The 22,197-nt window shown below is 43.8% G+C and overlaps 2 protein-coding genes across 2 annotated transcripts; both read left to right on the top strand.

Moving 5' to 3' along the window:
- Positions 1–210: 210 nt before the first annotated feature.
- Positions 211–9,546, top strand: LOC308578723 (vomeronasal type-2 receptor 26-like; the record flags this gene model as incomplete). The annotated part of the gene is made up of 6 exons (XM_081179230.1): positions 211–224; positions 603–894; positions 1,973–2,755; positions 6,132–6,362; positions 8,344–8,470; positions 8,648–9,546. The coding sequence occupies 6 exons, from the start codon at positions 211–213 to the stop codon at positions 9,544–9,546; spliced, it is 2,346 nt and encodes a 781-aa protein (XP_081035356.1).
- A 7,797-nt stretch (positions 9,547–17,343) lies between these two features.
- LOC308578729 (vomeronasal type-2 receptor 26-like) lies at positions 17,344–21,988 on the top strand (the record flags this gene model as incomplete). The annotated part of the gene is made up of 6 exons (XM_081179245.1): positions 17,344–17,528; positions 17,769–18,063; positions 18,163–18,972; positions 20,190–20,417; positions 20,833–20,959; positions 21,090–21,988. The coding sequence occupies 6 exons, from the start codon at positions 17,344–17,346 to the stop codon at positions 21,986–21,988; spliced, it is 2,544 nt and encodes an 847-aa protein (XP_081035371.1).
- Positions 21,989–22,197: the final 209 nt, after the last annotated feature.

A 22,197-nucleotide genomic window follows, 5' to 3' on the forward strand; every position in this document is an offset into this window, starting at 1 on the left:
AGCCCCTTCGCCACGGCAAGGCAGTGATCCATGAAGGGGGTTCTGGTATTTAAGTTGCTCATAATTAAGCCTCTTCAAGATTAGGAGTAAAATAAGGTAGCAGATACAATATTACCCAATTAGCCATGATTTTTGTTCACACAGATTAGCATTGTTTGCAGTTTAGCATTATTTATGGACATCTCAGACCGGAAGTGTTGAGCGTGAGAAATGAGGAGCCATCGGCAACTGTGTTTGGCTCTGTTCCCTGGCTCCTCCCAAAATGTCATGCATGTGATGTCATATGCGCAGCCATCTTCCTCAATCTTAAGTACAAGTTTTTATTTATTTATTTATTCAATGAATTTATATACTGCCATTCATCCTAATATCTCGGGCCAGTTCACAGAATAAAATGCTGTTTGCACCTCTGCCACTGGAGCTGGTGGTGGGTTCAGGGGGCTGATTTGTGTCCTGGTTTTTTCTCCATTCTTCTCTCCTGCAAAGATACTTGTGGACATTGCTGCTCTTTGCCCTACTTACTGGGCTCCTTTCCCATTTGCTTTGATTTATACAAAAAAGAATGCGACTTTCAAATTCATTGTGGCGTTTTCTTTTTGCAGTTTTGTGACTAAGAGGGCATGGCAAATTCTTAGCTTCTTGCTGGCTGTTCAGGATGTCAATCATAACTCCAGGCTCCTACCCAACATCACCCTGGGCTACAGCATCTATGAGACCCATTTTGATGGAAGAACGACTTCTGATGCTCTGACAGATCTGCTTTCCGGTGGGAAAGTCAATATCCCAAACTACACCTGTGGAAGGCAGAAAACGTTACTGGCTGTTCTTGAACAGGGTGAATCCGACATCTCCATGCACATTGCAGGCATGTTGGGCATCTACAAAATCCCACAAGTAAGAATGGTCTTCAAGTCAGGCACACCTGACTTTTGCCATTTCATGAAACAACAAGTTATACTGAGGATAATATATTTTATTAAATAAATTGAGCAAAATCATAGTAAGAAAGGAACTTAATGCTAAATGTACCACTGTTTCAATATAGATCTTCTTCAATATGCATTTACAAAACAATAAATAACCATTCCCCCCCAAATCTACAAATAATGTAATAAAAAGGTGGAATGCTAAAGGTGGATATATACTTGGAGATGTTTCAATGGTATGATTTCATCTATGATCTAAAGCAAGGCAACATAGCCAATACCTTTAAAATAACTATTATTATTATTATTATTATTATTATTATTATTATTATTATTATTATTATTATTTTGTTTATACCCCGCCAATCTGGCTGGGTTTCAAAAGCCACTCTGAGCAGCTCCAAACAGAATATTAAAAACATGATAAAACATCAGTGGAAGAAAATGGCTTTATAGATATTTGGAGAGTCTACCATCCTACTGATAAAGACCTCTCTTTCTATTCTCATGTCCACAATTCATATATCCATAGAGATTTTCAACAATTACTTTATTCCCAGTAGAAAAAATGAGTGAAACTGAAATCCACCCAATGACTTATGCTGATCGTGCCCCAATATTGATATTGATAAAATACAACTTGCAGAAGCTCTATCTAACAAAATATTATGTTTGGACAACTACATCTTGCCAAATGAAAGAGTTAGAGTTGAGTTAGCACAATATCTTTATTAATGTTTTTAGCCACAATATTACTCCAGAGGTAACCTGATCCATTATGACTCATCTTTATTGACCTTATGCAGCCTGATGAAGATTTATTATTATTATTCCTGCAGGCATTTTAATTGGCGTTTGGTTTAATAGATGTACCTTCCTGGGTTTTTTCCCTATCGACTCTTTCTTAACTGCTTAGGGACTGTGGCAGTTAAGTGGAATACATTGCTAAAATAAAATAAAAACAGTTTATTTCAAATAAGGTTGATGTTGATAATTAAATTTGTCCTGAAAAGCAAAGCATCAGTCTCTTTCCCTTCTCTCACCAGCTCAGTTCTGGCTTCGTTCTTCATGATAAAAAACAGTCCCCTTTTGTCAACTCGATGGCCCCAAATGAAGAAGCTCAGAACCAGGGGGTGGTCAAACTCCTCCTGCACTTCAGATGGACATGGGTCGGCCTCTTTGCTTCAGACAATGACAATGGAGAAAAGTTCTTGAGCACCTTGACACCTCTGATGAACAAAAGGGAAATTTGTGCTGCCTTCACTGAAAGAGTACAACGGAAAACCTCCCTGTGGTTCTCTCATGAGCCACCTGCCATGTGGAGACAAGTCAATGTATTTGTTTACTATGCAGATTCTCAGGATGGATTTTATGCTATCATGGAGGTACAATCTTTCTTTGAAAGGACACAAACCGGGGGGAAAGTCTGGATCACCACCGGTCGTCAGGACAACATCTTGTTTTATGAGACGGAAGCCTTCCGATATGCCCATGGTTCATTGTCCTTTGTAATGAAGACCCAAAAGGGAGCAAAAAAGGACTACTATGAGCCAGTAGCTTCTGCTTCTTGGCGAAATGCATTTGTATGTTCATATTCAGAGCATCCCTTATCTGTGAGGAGTTGGGAAAGATGCAGGGAGAAGGAGAATCAGATGTTGCTGCCCCAGAAGGAGATTGAAGGAATCCACTCCCAAGACAGTTATATCACTTACTACAGTGTCCAAGTTGTGGCTCAGGCCTTGAATGCAGCCTATTCATCCAGATCAAAGTGGAGGTTGATGGTGGGAGGAGGAGAAAAGATGGAACTTCAAAGGCTACAGCCATGGCAGGTATAGCCTCTCGATATATATATATATACTTCTGCGTGTGCGTGAATTGTGACAAACCCGGTGCTTACTTCCAGGTTTGCTGCGGTCGCGACTTGGATCAGGCCCAAGTAGAGGTGGTCGTAAGTAGAGGTTCTACTGTATAAGGTAAAAGGTAAAGGACCCCTGGACAGTTAAGTCCAGTGAAAGGCAACTATGGGGTTGCGGCGCTCATCTCACTTTCAGGCCAAGGGAGCCAGTGTTTGCCCGCAGACAGCTTTCCAAGTCATGTGGCCAGCATGACTAAACCACTTCTGGCACAACGGAACACCGTGACAGAAACCAGAGTGCATGGAAACACCGTTTACCTTCCTGCCACAGCAGTACCTATTTATCTACCTGTACTGACGTGCTTTTCAACTGCTAGGTTGGCAGGACCTTGGACAAAGCAACAGGAGCTCACTCCATTGTGGGGATTTGAACCGCTGACCTTCCGATGCTCAGTGGTTTAGACCACAGTGCCACCCGCGTCTGTACACACACACACACACACACACAAACACAATTTCTTAGTTTACAAAAATACATGCATTGTCTCTTTTTTCAAGTTGTGTTTTCTACAGATCAGTTTCATTTGTTGTGAGACATTAGTGTTACATACAGGGTTAGGTTAGGAAGAAAGGTTGGTAGTACAACAGCTTTATAAACAAGCATTGTGTTTATGGAAGACAATCTTACTCGGCTATGAGTGATCACCAAAGAGAAGAGAAAGAGAGGAAGAAAGGAGGGGGAAAGAGGAGGAGGAGGAATGGTGAGTAGGGTGGGGTGGTTATGTTTCTATTCTTCTACTTAGTGTATGTTTGGGGTTTTGTGTCAGTGTCACTTGTATAGGCTCTCTTACTATTTGCTTGTTGTATTTACTTGGTGGTGAGAGAGGTTGGGCGTGGCTTAGGGTGTGGTTGGTTGTGGTTGGTTGGCTGTAGTGTGGTGTGTGTGTGCATTTTTAGATCAAGTTAGCCAGATTGATTCTTATGCTGTTGGCGGATTCTTGTTGACTTGTTGGGCTATTTATATAATAAAGGGGAACGATACCGGGTTGAAGGGGTCTTCTTACTCCTGACAGGTCTCTCCAGTATCTGGCTATGATGCTTCTGTCTGCTGAGAATAGGTGGGTTATGAGCTCTTTATAATGTGAGTGGGAAGATGTTTAGTAGGGCCAGTTCTGGGGTTGATGGTGGGTGGAGGAAACGAGATGGAACTTCAAAGTCTACAGCCATGGCAGGTATGGCCTCTCACTTTACACACACACACACACACACACACACACACACACACACATATATATATATATATATATATATATATATATATATATATATATATATATATTACACACACACACACACACAGACACACTGTTTACAAAATACGTGCATTGTCCCTTTGTTCAAGTTGTGTTTTCTACAGGTCAATTTCATTTGTTGTCAGACATTAGTGTTGCATACAATTTAAGTTAGGAAGAAATGGGGGGCAGAGGGGGAGGAGGAATGGTGAGTGGGGTGGGGCAGGGTGGCTAGGTTTCTATTCTTCTACTTAGTGCATGTTTGAGGTTTTCTGCCAGCGTCACTTGTATAGGTTCTCTTACAATTCACTTGTATTTCCTTGGAGATGACAGATGTTTGGGGGTGGCATAGGGTGTGGCTGGTTATGACTGGTTGTCTGTAGTGAGATTTGTTTTTTGTGTGAGTGGTGTGTGTGTGTGTGTGTGTGTGTGTGTGTGTGTGTGTGTGTGTGTTTGGATCAGGTTAGTCAGATTGATTTGTATGCTGTTGGCAGATTCTTGTTGTCTTGTTGGGCTGTGTATATGTTAAAGGGGAACCATACTGGGGTGAAGGTATCTTCTTCTATTTGTCCCCATGTCAATTTCAGTTTATTGGTTAGTTTTTCTAATACAGTGGTGCCTCGCAAGATGAAAAGAATCCGTTCTGTGATTCTCTTCGTCTAGCGGTTTTTTCGTCTTGCGAAGCAAGCCCATTGACGGATTAGCGGATTAGCGCTATTAGCGGCTTAGTGGCTTAGAAAAAGGGGGGGAGGGAAAAAAACAGCAGGAACTCTCAAGACATTGTCGTCTTGCGAAGCAAGCCCATAGGAAATTCGTTTTGCGAAGCACCTCCAAACGGAAAACTCTTTCGTCTAGCGAGTTTTCCGTCTTGCGATTCATTTTGCGGGGCACCACTGTAAGGCTGTTTCCAGATTGAATCCAAATTGGGAGGGTTTGGAATCAGTAGGTTAATTTTGGAAGGGTGATAATTTTGATCATGGCTATCTTTGTCTGAGAAGGTGAAGTTGGTGTTGTTCCATTACCTCAAGTCTCTGTTGATTTGTCACCACAAGGGGTTGTAATTGTGGAGGTATAGTTTGTTGGGGTTTCTAGATATCTGAACTTGGTGTGCCAAAGTTTTATCTTGGTGATGTTGGCAAATTCTTTTTGGGTGTGGGTGTTGAAACACATAGCCTCAGATTTTGCAACGTTTACTTGTAGGCCCAATGCCATTGCAAACATGTTGAGTTCTCAGATTAGGGTGGTTGCTGTGTTTATGGGGTCTGGTGTTGTGACCATCAGGTTGTATGCAAAGAGCCCTAATTTAAAGGTTCTGCCTTTAAATTATTTCCATTCCCTTGATGTCTGTGGCTGCTCGGATTCGGATAGCTAGACGTTCCAGAGCCAGGATGAATAGGAAGGGAGACAGTGGGCATCCTGATTTTGTGCCTCTTTGGATTGTTATGGTGTTAGAGTCCAGACTGTTAGTCCTGCATTTTGCTGGGGCTCGGGAGCATATTTGTTTGAGGGTTTGTAAGAAGTTGGGACCAAATTTCATATTAGTTAGTATGGCTAGTAGGTATTTCCATTCTAAGCAATCAAAAGCCTAGAGGATGTCTAGGAACCTAACTGTCAGTCAGAGTCTAGTTACCTTGCTGTGTTCAATCAGATTCAGTAGTTTCCTGATGGGGGTTTGTCATATCGCAACCTGGGACACAGCCAGTGTGGTCTGATTGTATTAACTTCTGTAGGAAAATTTTTAGACAGTTAGCCAAGATTGATGTGAATATCTTGTAGTTTGGTTTATTAACGAGATTGGATGGGTATGATTCTACTTTGAGGCTGTCTTTGAGTGGTTTTGGGATAGAGACTATATTGGAGGTGGTCTAGGTTTCAGCAATGAGGCCGCCCTGTTATGATGTTGTTGATCCTATAGTAGAAAGATGACTCCATCCTTCTTATAACTTTGTGTTCCACATGTACTAAATCCATGATGACGATTCTTTACATAATTTCTCAGAATCATAACCAGTCTTTTCTAATGGATGCCATCCAACGTGGTTTTCTCTGTTTTTCTAGCTTCATTCATTCTTGAAAGAAGTCCATCTGTCTTCTAATACTTCAACTGACGGACAGTACTTGGATGAGAATGGGGCACTGGCCGTTGACTTTGATATTGTGAATTGGGTGTTGTTCCCTAATAAATCTCATGCTAGTGTGAAGATTGGGGGCATAGAGAGACAGGAGTCCTCAATTCTAAAGTTCACTATTAGTCCAGAAACAATAGTATGGCCCACGCTGTGGAAGAAGGTAGGAGAAATGTTATGTGCTTTTTTAATATTACGATTTCTGTTACACTCTAATAGCTAGTTGAAAGTATATATGAGGCGGGGGGCCACTAGGGGGTGCATTGGAAGATGGCCGAGAATACCATCTCTCCGACCCACACGGGGTAATTAAGAGGCTGTTATGGGAGTAGGCAGCCTCCCTTGTTGCCCCCAGGAAATGGGGAACACTGCCCTTGCCTGCTGTGCCCATAAATCACCCCCTAATTCGAAAGAAGGGGTGAGGGCCCTAGGCAGAATGCCCCCGTGTGGACCTCGGCTCTCCTGGACGCTGTCTCTGACCGCGCACTAGCTGCAGCAATTTGGAATAATTAATTACAAAAGAAGCAAATGCACATATTTCAAGTGAAGAAGGGGAGTGAAGTCTGCTAATTTAAGTGACCTCTGCGAAAGAAGACGACGGGCTGGAGAAACAGGAATATTTTACGATGAAGATACACCAAAGGCAGGTTATGTTGACAACGAGGCTGAATGGGGGGGGACCTTTTTTATTTTCCTTCTATGTGATTTACAAGAACCCCTCCTCATTAGAATCGTCAGTTGAACTGACCCAAGCAGGATGATTAAGGTCTGTGTGCAGATAAACTTTAACCAAAAGTATGCTTTATGGAGATCGAGAAGCAATAGGAGCTTTTGGGAATAGCGCAGCAATTAATTTGGAGTCGCCATCTTGCAAAAGGATTTATAGCCGGGAGGAAGAATGGACTTGTTTTCAGACTGCATTCCTAGTGAATCTCCTCAGAGGTTTTGAGAAAGGAGGAAGATTGGTGAAGATTAATGACGCTAAGACTGTTTTGATGTATGGAAGTGATGTTATATGGAAAACGTCTGGATATGGCTACTGGATTAAAAAAAAAAAATCCACGCAGGATTACAAACTGTTCTAACCAGCTTGCGGAGACTATCAGAGGTCACAAAGAAAAAGGAAAAATATATGAAAATAAGAACAAGAGATGTGGAAAAATAATAAGAAAGGACTGGATAGTACTGTGAACATCATAAGGTTAGATTTGTGGACATTAAAACAGCAGTAAGAAGCAAGAAGTTGATTGGATCCCTTCGGAACTTGAAATATGGGTACCCCCACCAAAAATTTAAAATTCGGCTGTGTAATTTGGAATTTATGTAATTTGGTTTGATTTGATGTGATTGGTCGGTTAATAAAAAATTATTCTTTAAAAAAAAAAGTATATATGAGGCTTTTATTGCAATCATGGACACTTCCCTGGAGCTAAATCCCATTGCGCTGATTGGATCTCACTCTTGAATAAGCATGTATAAATTGACAATGAATAAGAGACTTATAAAATGAATTACAAAATGAACAGCTGTAATATATATATTTTATCTAGCCTGGAAAGCTTCCTAAAATGAAAATGGGAAGTGCAGATATGCCTCATGAGCAAACTAGGTGCCAATTTTTGCAATAGGTGCAGTCTTCATCCCAACCTCAACAATGCCATTTAGCCTTTCAAGCAAGGCAAAAATCAGTCAGTCCAGTCTTATTTCTCAACTGCACAACACAACTGTGTCAGGAGTTGTTTTAGTGCCCCATTTGTAGGAATTTTTTTATTGTTGCTGGTTTAATTCACATGTTGCCTGGATTGTCTATATGTGTCGAAAACTGTAGTATATCAATGTTAAAGGGAAGAAGCAGAAACACTAAAGAGATTTCACAGCCATGCTGCTCTACAAAAAGCAAAAAAGAAATCACTCCTAATTGGCTCTGAGCTCACTTTGGGCCATTGGAAGTAAAGATGCTTTATTATATTTAAGAATATAATAAAGTTTCAAGCTTTGTTATATTTTTATATGTGCTAGAAACTGCTCAGAGTGCCTGGGGAAACCCAGCTAGATGGGTTGGGTATGAACAACAACAATAATGATAATGCTTCCAAAACTCAACAATCCATTACTTTGATGCTGCTCTTTCTATTTATTTCCAGACCATGCCTCAGGCAAGATGCACAAAGAGCTGTTGCCCTGGATATGCCAAGAAGATTCAGGAAGGGAAGCCTCCATGCTGCTATGACTGTGCTCCCTGCTCAGAAGGGACAATCTCCACTCAGGAAGGTAGGACACAACATCAATAGAAAGAAGCCATGGGTTGAAACTTCTCTACCAGTGAACACAGCGTTCTTTCTTGATCTCTCCCATATGCCAACCATTCCCCACAGTTGTAACAGCATTCAGACTGCTCTAGGTGTATGACTAATGTTAACATACTGAAGTCTCTCTTACTCTGTGCAGATGCCAATGAATGCACCAAATGTCCAGAAGATCAGCATCCAAACAAGGAGCAAGATCATTGTGTCCCCAAAGCAACTAACTTCTTGTCCTATGAAGATTATTTGGGGAAACTTCTGGCTTCCTTTGCCCTACTCTTATCTTCAACCACAGCCTGCATTTTGGGAATATTCTTGAAATACAATGAAACTCCCCTAGTCAAGGCCAACAACAGAGACCTCTCCTACATCCTCCTCTTCTCCCTCCTGCTCTGCTTTTTGTCCTCTTTCCTCTTCATCGGCCGGCCAAGGAAAGTCACATGTCTTCTCCGACAAACGGTCTTCAGCATTGTCTTCTCATCTGCCATCTCTTCAGTGTTGGCAAAAACCATCACTGTGGTTCTGGCCTTCCTGGCCACCAAGCCAGGGAACAGGCTGAGGAAATGGCTGAGGAAAAGTCTGACCAACTCCATTGTCATTTCCTGTTCCACTGTCCAAGTTGTTATCTGCATCACCTGGCTGGGACTTTCTCCTCCATTCCCAGACTCTGACATGAGCTCCCAACCTGGCGAGATCATTTTGCAATGCAATGAAGGGTCTGTGGCCATGTTTTATGTTGCCCTCGGCTACATGGGCTTCCTGGCTGCCATCTGCCTCATGGTGGCTTTCCTAGCCAGGAAGCTTCCTGGGGCCTTCAATGAAGCCAAGCTGATCACCTTCAGCATGCTGGTCTTCTGCAGTGTTTGGGTGTCCTTTGTTCCCACTTACCTGAGCACCAAGGGGAAATACATGGTAGCCGTGCAGGTCTTCTCTATCTTGGCCTCCAGTGCTGGGCTTCTGGGCTGCATCTTCATGCCCAAGTGCTACATTATTAGACTGAAGCCCGAACTGAACACAAAGGAGTACCTGACGGCAAAAAAATAAACGGAGAGAGAGAGATTATCCATCTTTCCTTTGGTCTGTATTAAAAGCATTTTGTTCGGGATCTTGTTTAAAGGTTAACTGATTTTAGTTTTAGTTACAGGTAGGTAGCCGTGTTGGTCTGCCGTAGTCAAAACAAAATAAAAAAATTCCTCCCAGTAGCACCTTAGAGACCAGCTTCTTCAGTATCTTTCTGAATCTTATTTTCCCCCTCTCTTTTCTATTTTTTCCTTCTCTCTCCCCCTCCCCCACCTTTCTAGGTTTTTATTGTATCTATATAGAAGTATTGGTTTGGTTAGAAAATGGGAAAATATGTGAAGTTTTGTAATTTTTTTATATATAAACTTTAATAAAATATATATTCTTAAAAAAATAAAATGTGTGTTTCTGGCATTGGGCAGTCGGGACAGATTAGGGACTGTGATGGTTTACCACCCACCACACTGCCCATCAGTCTCCCTGCCTCAGTTGACAGAGCTGGTCTCAGAGGTGGTGTAGAGGACTCCCACAATGTTGGCTTGGGGGACTTCATCATCCATGTTGAGGCAACTGTTTCTGGGGTGGCTCAGGACTTCATGGCTGCCATAATGACCATGGGGCTATCCCAACATATCATCATCCCAATGCATGTGACAGGCCACACTCTGGACCTTGTTTTCTGAACTGGGCAGGAAGAGGGTGATCTGAAAGTGTGGGACATTGACATCAGTCCCTTGTCAAGTTCAGATCACTTCCTGTTGGCAGAGGCAGGGGCTTCCAGATGGCTGCTGGGAGCTATAATCAAACAAGGTGTCAGTTGGGTACCAGCAACTCTCATGGCCCGTTGCCAGGAACATACAAATACAAGGAAATGCTTCTTACCATCGGCTTTTTCTTCAGTATTTACAGAGAGGATTTGGAACCCAGCCTCTTGGAAAATGGCATTGTCTCAAGAGAATCTCCACCCTCCATGTCTCTCCCACCTCCTCATTCGTCATCTCTATGGGTGCTGACAAGCGCCCTCTGCATTTGAGCCCTTTGCTCCCCTACTTTCAAGGCTTGCTAGGTTCTGGGAGGCAGGGGCTGGAATGCTCTCTAAAGACACTGTGTCCGTCAGCTGTCACCCCCTGGTACTTCCTCTTCCTCCTCCTCCTATCCCATTATTTCACAACTTTCCCCCTAATCTGCATCTAAACTGTGACCTCCCTCAAACCCCTGTTGTACTTCTTAACTGTCTTCCTCTTTTCTAGAAGGATCAGGCTGAGGAGGTGGTCTCCACAATTCCTCCTCTGCCAATTCCCTGACACATGGCTGCCACGATGACCATGAGGCTGTCCCAACATGTCACCATCCCAAGGCATGTGAGAGGCCACCTTCTGGACTTTGTTTTCTCAACTGGGCAGGAAGAGGGTGATATGAAAGTGGGGGGCATGGCCACCAGTCCTTTGTCATGTTCAGATTACTTCCTGTTGAGATTTTGGCAATCAGCAGCTTCTCCACTTGGCAGAAACAGAGGACCTCTTCAGAGGCTGGTGGATTCAATGGGTTTCCAGATGGCTGCTGGGAGCCACAATCAAACAAAATCTGGAGGCCCTCTGTTCTGGAATGGTAAACATTCAAAAAATTTGGAGAAATGAAAAAGCTTGGTTTAGGAGTAAGGATTTAAAAGAAGAACTCTGCCCTAGTTAAAAATGAGAAATGGGCTGACACGACCTCACCTTGTGTCTGTCCCAATGCTTCATTTTGGCAAAAGACACAGTCACTTCCACTCCATCCACTGAAATCACTCTTAGGCAAACACTCACCAATGGGGGGTCTCTGGCCTAGTTTTGGAGGACCACAGCCATGCAAATGTTGTCATTGGGCTGGATTGGATCTGCCTTAGGTTGAAAAACTGGCACAATTGCTGGTGCCCAGTGTTGTTGGTTTTTTTAAAAAAAAAGGTAAAAAAAAAGTGCTGGTACTCACCATGAAGTTGTTACTTCATAACACACCTTTAACATTTTTTGGGGGGAGTACTGCGTACCCCCAGAAAATAGCACTGCTGGTGCCACACGATGCTCATTCTGGACAGGCGGAAATCGATCCCTTCCCGTGGCAGCACCTACACTTTGCCACATTCCACCTTTTGACACCTGCCCTGCATTCTTTTTGGTGCCTGGGAAAACATTTTTTATTGAGGAAAGACTGTTCAGACATGTAGAACTTGACATGTTCTTTAATCTTTCCTTAGCTTAACATTTTACTTAACAATAGTTTGGATTTCTAAATATATCTCTTTTTATCTTTGTCTTTTTCCAAGAAATTTATTATTTTTCTCGGGGTTTTTGTTTTGTAAATCCCTATCTACAATAAAGTGGTATGTGAATTTTGTATAAAATAAAAATAGAGATTTAGGCCACATCAGGAGAATCAGATGCTGCTGCCCCAGGAGGAGATCTTTCATCAGAATTTCTTCTTGTTTCCATTTCTGGGCTAACAATACTCTTGCTGCAGTTGTTGCACATAAAAACAATTTAACATCTTGCCTATTAATGGAAAGCTTTCTAAAATGAAAACACTTAACAGGTTTCACGGCCATGCTGCTCAACAAAAAACAAAAAAGGAATCATTCCTAATTGGGCCTGAGCTCACTTTGGGTCATAGAAAGTAAATATGCCTTTTCATGTTTCATTTTTTATTATCTTTTTATATGTGCTAGAAAATGCCCAGAGTGTCTGGGGAAACCAAACCAGATGGGTGGGGTATAAACAACAACAACAATAATGATAATCCTCCAAGAACTAAACAATCCATTTCCTAAAGCCTCGATGCTGCTCTTTCTATTTATTTCCAGACCACGCCTCATGCAACATGCACAAAGAGCTGTTGCCCTGGATATGCCAAGAAGATTCAGGAAGGGAAACCCCCGTGCTGCTATGACTGTGCTCCCTGCTCAGAAGGGACAATCTCCACTCAGGAAGGTAGGACATGACACCAGTGGAAAGAAGCCATGGGTTGAAACTTCTCTACCTGTGAACACAGCGTTCTTTCTTGTTCTCTCCCATATGTCAACCATTCCCCACAATTGTAACAGCATTCAGACTGCTCTAGGTGTATGACTTATGTTAGCATACTGAAGTCTCTTTTACTCTGTGCAGATGCCAATGAATGCATCAGATGTCCAGAAGATAAGCATCCAAACAAGGACCACGATCAATGTGTTCCCAAAGCAATCAACTTCTTGTCCTATGAAGATTATTTGGGGATCCTCCTGGCTTCCGTTGCCCTCCTCTTATCTTCAACCACAGGCTTTGTTTTGGGAATATTCATGAAATACAATGAAACTCCCCTAGTCAAAACCAACAACAGGAACCTCTCCTACATCCTCCTCTTCTCTCTCCTGCTCTGCTTTTTGTCCTCTTTCCTCTTCATCGGCCGGCCAAGGAAAGTTACCTGTCTTCTCCGACAAACGGTCTTCAGCATTGTCTTCTCATCTGCCGTCTCTTCAGTGTTGGCAAAAACCATCACTGTGGTTCTGGCCTTCATGGCCACCAAGCCAGGGAACAGGCTGAGGAAATGGCTGGGCAAGAGTCTGACCAACTCCATTGTCATTTCCTGTTGCACTGTCCAACTTGTCATCTGCATCACCTGGCTGGGACTTTCTCCTCCATTCCCAAACTCTGACACGAGCTCCCTCCCTGGAGAGATCATCTTGCAATGCAGTGAAGGGTCTGTGGCCATGTTTTACGCTGCCCTCGGCTACATGGGCTTCCTGGCTGCCATCTGCTTCACGGTGGCTTTCCTAGCCAGGAAGCTTCCTGGGGCCTTCAATGAAGCCAAGCTGATCACCTTCAGCATGCTGGTCTTCTGCAGTGTTTGGGTGTCCTTTGTTCCCACCTACCTGAGCACCAAGGGGAAATTCATGGTAGCCGTGCAGGTCTTCTCTATCTTGGCTTCCAGTGCTGGGCTTCTGGGCTGCATCTTCATGCCCAAGTGCTACATTATTGTACTCAGGCCTGAGCTGAACATGAAGGAGCATCTGACAACAACTAAGCATGGCATTTGATTTTTAGCACTGGGGGTAGGACTGGACATTACATTTTGGCACCTGAAGCAAACCACAAAATGATACACACAGACACACAGCAGGGAAGAAGGGGTGATTGAAGATCGACATTGGGAACAAGGGAGGAATCAAATCAACTTTACAAGCCTCGCTTGTCTACACATACATGTACCTGTAACTAAAGGTAAAGGTAAAGGTACCCCTGCCCTTACGGGCCAGTTGTGTCCAACTCTGGGGTTGCGTGCTCATCTCGCTCTAAAGGCCGTGAGCCGGCGCCGTCTGAAGACACTTCCGGGTCACGTGGCCAGCGTGACGAAGCTGCAGCTGGCGAGCCAGCACCGGCGCAGCGCACGGAAACGCCGTTTACCTTCCGTCTATAAAGCGGTCCCTATTTATCTACTTGCACTGTACCTGTAACTACGCTCCATTAATTTCTTCACTGCCGCCCATTCCCTCAGAATGCTTCAAAGAAATGAATGAGGTATAGTGGAGGCTGGTGTCTTTGGGATATATGGTTTATTTACACATATGTACAACCTGAGCCTGCCATAGAGGGGTTCACAGCTCTGACTCTCTTGCTTCCTGGCTTACTACTTGGCCTCTCGCTCAGAGACCCACCCTTTGTTTCTCTTAATGGCACCTTGCCCATGTTATCACCTCACCAGGAAGCTAGCCTGGCTATTAGAAGGGAGCCCAGTCGTTCAGCCCAACCTCAATGAATTCATAACAGTATTAACAACTGAAAATCATTATCTAGCAGAGTGCATTCCAATTGCTTAACAACTTCCAGAAAAGCCATTAAGTGGTTTGCCGAGACCCCCTTGTTGTTGTTTGTTGTTTAGTCGTTTAGTCGTGTCCGACTCTTTGTGACCCCCTGGACCAGAGCACGCCAGGCACTCCTGTCTTCCACTGCCTCCCACAGTTTGGTCAAACTCATGCTGGTAGCTTCAAGACCCCCTTAGCCCCTTTCAATTGGTCCAGAGTGGCAGAGGGAGTTTGGGAACATTTTACCCTAGGCAAATCCTCTATACTCCTTGTTGACTTGTGAGGTAATCCGATTATAAATTTAGTTTCAAACTGTCACTATTTAGGAAAGCTAGTTGGAGCTTCCACAAATGCCTGTTATGGGGCTTTGCCTCAGGAAAAAAACACAAAAATACTTTGAATCCTCACATGACAAAACTCCTGAGGTAATTTGTATTTATTCAATTATTTTAATGTGGCCCCCTAGAAAAAGGAACAACCCTTCCCTGACTCTTCAGATCTTGCATGGAAAGAGGACAGCATTTCTCCACTGAGAGACCATTTGGGCATGAACTTTCAGCACCCTTGGGGGGAAAGAGCGGGAAACTCCTCAGATAGAGGAAGACTCCCATGTCCCTGCCCAGATGGTTCATAAATCCCTGCTTTTTCTGAGGAGAAAAGTTTAACCTTTTCTCCACAGAAGCATCCAAATCCATGGCACCACTCCTTGGCCTAAACACCCAACATTTCAAACGAGGAAGAAAGACTGTGTCAAATGTAGAGGGTTATTCACCACAGACTAGTCAATCTCCCAGACTTTTGATTAACACCATTTCCAGCAGCTGACAGACTCTGCATCAGATACAGCATCAGCCATCAAGGCAGGTGTGGTGATCACACACAGGGCCCCCAAACGTTTGACGGTCTATTGACCCTGTGCCGCCACTGCGGTTGACTTCTTCGCTGCTGCCACCACCCCATTTCTCACGGGGACACACGGAGTCCAGACAGTTGTTAACATAAACAAATAATCAAGTTTGTTGGAACAAGGTTATGGTTTCAGTTAACTTTTCTTGTCAATTTCTTAATCTTAGTTCCTAACAACTTCCAATTGATTATCCCCAACTGACGCCACCTAACAATTCCTCTCACTCTCTCACAATACAACTCTACCAACCCACACCTAATCCTCCCTCTTTCTTCTTCGACTCCCAAACCAAAACTGACTTTCAAAACCTCCCACTCTAACTTTTACTCCTCCCCTTGCATTCCCACTGGCCATTCACATCGTACTCATTTAACCCTTTCCTTATGACCCACCTAGGAGGCAAACGCCACAGCAGGAAACTAGTAAACAACTTAAATGGGGCTTTTTTCCCCAGCTGGAGCTTGCCGGAACAGAATGGGTGCCATTGCTATTATAAGAGAAAGAGGGATGCGGCAACTCTTTTTCTAGAAAAAGAGCACTGAACTTAACCCTGATGGGACGGTGTGTGGGACAGGAGAGAATCCACTCAGCCAGCCAAACAGTTTGGAAGGCTTGTGGAAAAACAGTGCAAGAGGATATTGTGTGTGTCAGACTGCATTTGCACGGTATCCTTAAAGGGGCATTTAAATAATGTCCCCCATCCCTTGTAAATAAGGCTGGCTGTAAGCAAGAAGATAGGCAGGTGGCGGGTGGGGGAGGCTGAGGTTGGTGTGGCAGTGCCCCAGTTGTGCTACTGGACAAGCCTCCATTGGTCATTTGGACTGATCCACATGTAGGGGTTTTCTAACGCTCTTGTCTGCAAAGTTGAGGCTAAACTCAAACACCTGACTGATGACAAACTTGGACTTCTTCATGCCCAAGTGCTACATTATTATTCTAAGGTCTGATCTGAAGAAGCACCTGGCGACAAAACACTAAAGATGGCATCATCTTTATCAGAGCTGAACTCTCATAAAGAGGTCGAAGCAACATCTTGCAGGAATGAACTCTCTTGTTCAGATGTGGGAATGACACGGAGCATCTCCTTCAAGTTATGAAAAATAAGATTCTGACTTTTATTTTATTTTATTTCTGTACAGAAATGACCAGGAAAGATTTCTTCCCAAGTTCTCTGGCCCCGTTCTAACACATCCCATACCATTTTATACATCAATATAGCACATTCCACAAATTCCACTAAGTTTAAATTTCATACCCAGTCCAAATACTGGGTTTCCCTCACCCCATTTTCCTTATAAGGCACTAACCCATGTGATTTTCCACAGTGGAAAGCATGTGTAATGACTACCAGTTTAAGCAAAGGAGCTTCCTCATAATCTGCTAGAATTTAACTGCAGGATTAGATTACACCTCCAGTTACCAACCACATCCTTCTGAGCATGCTCAGTAAGTGAAAACCTTATATGGTATGATTCTCTGTATTTCACTACTACAGACTCTCCTTCATTTGAGGTTTTAAAGAAAAGGTTGGGTGGCCACAGTCCATTTGTCCACTGGCTGTATGGACTGACCCATTTGTAGGGCTTTTCTAATACTATTGTCACAAAAGTTCAGGCCAAACTCTCTCACACACACACATGGCTGATGTCAGACGGAGAGTTGTATCTGCTATCCCTCATAAACATGTTTTTCTCCAGCTCTGTCCCTTCCCCTCAAACCTCAAGGATGTCACAGAGATGAGCTTTCTCCCTACTGTAATTACGGAAATCATGGTGATTTTCTATAGCCGGAGCCCAAGAGATTTATGGATGTTGCCGAGGCATCGGAATCAAGGCCAACATGAGGTTACTCATTGCATCGTTCCTGGGGGAAGAATATTTCTGTTGGAGGCAGAGTGAGTCAAGATTTAGAGCAGGTGTAAGTGGGGGAGATGTGTGTGTGATTTTTAAAAGCTCTGAAGTCATCAATGACCACTAGCTCCATGGGTGATGACGCTGCAGCTTTGGTCTTGCATGGGATTCCTCTTGCACAAGCTCTCAGGAGAGGTGCAGGAGCTACTGCCAGAATGGTATCCCTGCTGCTACTTCTACTGGTCCTATTGATGCCTCACGGAGTCTTTGGAAACCCCAAGGCAAAATGCCCCCTGAATCTGATCAGGGAAGAAAAGGGAGCACAGAATTACTTCCGGCCTGGAGACTTCCTCGTTAGTGGGGTCATCTCTCCAAAACAATTTTTCGATCAACTTCCATATGTCTTTTCTCAGCCCCCATCAACTAGGTTTGATGAGTAAGTAACTGTATTCTGGTATTCTGGTGTCTCACACACACACACACACACAAACAAACACACAGAAAGAGAAAGAGAGAGAGAAAATTCTGAAGCAGGAAATGGATTTTCTCCTTGAAACAAGGATATGTTTCTTCCCACATCAAACATACAGGCTGTTCTTTGGTGATCATATCATAGTTCTTTTCATTAAATGGTGAAGAGCAGTTTCAAATTGTTTTATTAATCTGTTTATTGCAGTGTGTCAGATAGACGCTACTGGCACATCTTGTCTTTCCTGTTCACCATCCAAGAGATCAACAGAGACCCCAGGATCTTACCTAACATCACCTTGGGCTACAACCTCTATGAGAACTTTTTCGATGCAAGGATGACTTCCGATGTCATGCTAGACCTGCTTTCCGGTGGGGAAAGCAACATCCCAAACTATACCTGTGGAAAAGGGAATAATAACCTGCTGGGTGTTCTTGAAGGGGCCAGTTCTGTAATCTCAAAACAAATTTCGACCATGTCAGGCATCTACAAAATCCCACAGGTATGAAGGACAGAATAAAATCCAACTTTTTATCCAGGGGAGTCAAGATTTTTATCTTGAAACCAAAACAAATCACTAATCTCTCCCTTCCCTCACTAGATCAGTTATGGCTTTAATACTCAGGCTATGGATGATAAATCCCAGTTCCGTTTTGTCTACCGGATGCTCCCCAAAGAAGATACTCAGTCCCAGGGGATTATCAAGCTGCTCCTGCATTTCGGATGGACGTGGGTTGGCCTCTTTGCTCCAGACAATGAGAATGGAGAAAGGTTTGTGGGTGCCCTGACATCTCAGATGATCCTCTGTGGAATCTGTGTCGCCTTCACACATAGGCTAGCAGAAAGCAATCCATATCGATCACTCATGCCAAAGGTGCCATTCATCATATGGAGACAAGTCAATGTATTTCTTTACTATGAGAACACTTACACAGGATGGATGCCAGTCATGGCACTACAAAATATAATCATGGGAGGAGCTGGGGCAAGAGTTTGGATCACAACAGATTTTCAGGACATCAACATGAATTTGCACTCAGCTCCAAAGGATTTTGAGAACATCCATGGTTCCTTCTCCTTTGTAATGAAGACCAAAAAACTGACCATACGTGATTACTATGCACCATCTTCATATCTTATTTATTGGTTTTGGAGAAAAGCATTTTATTGCTTATATTCGAAGCATACCTTGTCTGTGAAAGGTCGGACAAAATGCACCGAGAAGGAGAAGCTGGAGACTCTGCCCCGGGAGGAGCTGGAGAGATCCCTCTCCCAAGACAGCTACAGCACTTACTTCCATGTCCAAGCCGTGGCACACGCTTTACATGCTGCATGTTTATCAAGGTCAAAACGGATGCCGAGGATGAGTGGGACAGACAGTTTGGGATGTCAAAGTCTACAGCCATGGCAGGTATTTCCATTCACCTTTTCCTAACTTCAATCCATCTTCCCAACTGTGGAATAAGATCTAGTAACGGGACAAATAATTTGTCCTTTCCTAAGGCAAATCCAATTGATGAGGTTCTTGTGCAGATCAATATTTCTGCTCACCATAGGGATTTCATAAGAAGACCCTCCAACTTTCCTATGGTTACTCCTTAGTGCTCTGAGAGGAGTCATCTTAGCTGAAGTTGGTGTGTCTTCATCTCCTCCTCTGTCTTTGCTGGCCTTCAGCGAGCAGCTGCAACACGGATGGAGCAGGAACACAAGCCTTCTGGTCACACAGGTCTTCCCCAGGATGCTGAGATGTACACTCATTGAGCTTTTTCTATTTCAATGTTTATATACTGCCCTTTGTTCTCTCTCTCTCTCTCTCTCTCTCTCTCTCTCTCTCTCTCTGTGTGTGTGTGTGTGTGTGTATACACTGGTTGGTTTATAATATATCAACAGAACGCAATTATTAAAAGTGCTGAAAGTTTCAAAACAATACCAACCGTGTATAGGATAAACAGAAGAAAAGAAGAATGGTCATAGCAGGGACCTTTTCCACGTACTGGAAATGCTTATTGAAAGCAAAGATATTAAATAATAGGAACTTTCTAACTTTGTGTCCATGTGCAGAAATTAGCACCAGGGGTGTAATGAGGCAGCAATTGTCACAATTGGGAATATTTCTGTTCTTCTCCAATATGTTGTTTCCACTAAGATGTACACCACGATGGATGACTGACTCTCAAATTGCTGCTAAAAATTCAGTAACAAATCACCCCATTTGTTCATTAGCCTAAGCCAGGCATAGACAAACTCGGCCCTCCAGATGTTTTGGAACTACAATTCCCATCATCCCTGACCACTGGTCCTGTTAGCTAGGCGTGATGGGAGCTGTAGTCCCAAAACATCTGGAGGGCTGAGTTTGCCTATCCCTGGCATAAGCGTTGATTCTGCATTCACCGCTCTTGTCTCCAAGAGCTCTAAGAGCTCTGGCTAGCTGGTCATTAATGCCCAGAGTGTGTGGGGCAACCCAATCAAATGGGTGGGTACAAATATCATCATCATCATCATCATCATCATCATCATCATCATCATCTAGGTCAGTGGTTCCCACTGGGGGTCCATGTAACTCACCCAGGGGGTCTTCGGCACAAAAGCACTCTGCCTGCCTGTGACTCCCAGCAACTTTCATTCCAGCTTCACCCCTTCTTAAGAGCAACCCAGTTTTCTAATACCTCCATGGGTGGAATGCATTTGGATGAGAATGGGAAGCTGCCAGGCAACTATGACCTTGTGAACTGGGTGGTGTTTCCCAACAAGTCTCATGCCAGAGTGAAAGTTGGGAGTATCGAGAGAGAGACATCCATTGACACAAAGTTCACTATCAACTCGGATGCTATTTTGTGGCCCCAGAGGTTTAACAAGGTAGGGGGAACTTTTTCTGTATGGCATCTGTTGGTATGTATTAATTTGTGGAATATTTCACACAGGACTTGGACTGCAGTCCTTTGCCCAGTGCAGGGGTGGGAGCTGGCATACAAGGGTGTTCCCCTCATACCTTAAGCCCCAGATCCATGAAGTGGACATGGAATATCCACATTCCATTTTGAAATCTGGAAATTTGAGGTTGACAATGACACCATGTTTAGAGACAGAAAAGAGGAACAATGAATGATGAAACAAGCAAGGAAACAGACCAAATAGGTTTTTGAGGAACGTGCCAGAAGTCCTGGCAGGGCTAGTGGTCCATGAGATGCTGCTGGGTCCATTCCAGACTCTATCAACCAATTCCATAGAGAGAAATTGTCCCCTTGATGCACCTTCCTCTCTTTGTGCTTAGACTGTGCCTTGCTCCAGATGCACCGAAAGCTGTCACCCTGGATATTTCAAGGTGATCCAAGAAGGGGAGCCGGTTTGCTGCTATGTTTGCTCTCCATGTGCGGAAGGGACCATCTCCACTCAGGAAGGTGGGTGACTCCAAGGGAGAGGCCATTTCTTGGGGGAATAGAAAGAGCACCCCCCAAAAAAAAAAAGTATTAGAAGCTACGTGGTTATGGATTCAAGAAATACCAAAGCCACTCTTTTTCTCATTCTCAGATGCAACGCACTGCACCAAATGTCCAGAAGATCAGCATCCAAACAAGGACCAAGTTCAATGTGTTCCCAAGATTATCAACTTCCTAGACTACAAAGAGAATTGGGGGATCCTCTTGGCTTCCCTAGCCCTCTTCTTGTCATTAGCTGCAGGCTTTGTATTGGCAATCTTCATTAAATTCCTAGAAACTCCAATAGTCAAAGCCAACAACAGGGACCTCTCCTACATCCTCCTCATCTCCCTCCTTCTCTCATTTTTGTCCTCTTTCCTCTTCATTGGACTGCCGAGGAAAGTCTCTTGCCTTCTCCGACAAACAGCCTTCTGCATCATCTTCTCAGTTGCTGTCTCTTCTGTCTTGGCAAAAACCATCACTGTGGTGCTTGCCTTCCTGGCCACTAAACCAGGGAACAGGGTGAGGAGATGGCTGGGGAAGAGTTTGGCCCACTCCATTGTCATTTCCTGCTCCAGTGTCCAAGTTCTCATATGCAGCACCTGGCTGGGGATCTCTCCTCCATTCCCAGAATTTGACATGAGCTCCCAGCTTGGAGAGATAATTGTCCAATGCAATGAAGGCTCTGTGGCCATGTTTTACACTGCCCTCGGCTACATGGGCTTCCTGGCTGCCATCTGCTTCACAGTGGCTTTCCTAGCCAGGAAATTGCCTGGGACCTTCAATGAAGCCAAGCTGATCACCTTCAGCATGCTGGTCTTCTGCAGTGTTTGGGTGTCCTTTGTGCCCACCTACCTGAGCACAAAGGGGAAATACATGGTAGCCGTGCAGGTCTTCTCTATATTGGCCTCCAGTGCTGGGCTTCTGGGCTGCATCTTCATTCCCAAGTGCTACATTATTATACTGAGGCCTGATCTGAACACAAAGGAGCACCTGACAGCAAAAAACTAAAGACAACATGGGGTCTGTAATAGGGCGGAACTCTAATACAGCGGTACCTTGGTTCTCAAACACGTTGATACTCAAAAAACCTGGAACCCAAACACTACAAACCCAAAGTAAGTGTTCCGGTTTGCGAACTTTTATTTTTCCTTTGCGACTGTGTGGAACCCAATTCAGCTACTGATTGATTGATTGTGTGACCACAGTACATTGTTTAT

Source organism: Podarcis bocagei (assembly GCF_964188305.1).
Source record: "Podarcis bocagei genome assembly, chromosome: 2".
NCBI classification, from domain to species: domain Eukaryota; kingdom Metazoa; phylum Chordata; class Lepidosauria; order Squamata; family Lacertidae; genus Podarcis; species Podarcis bocagei.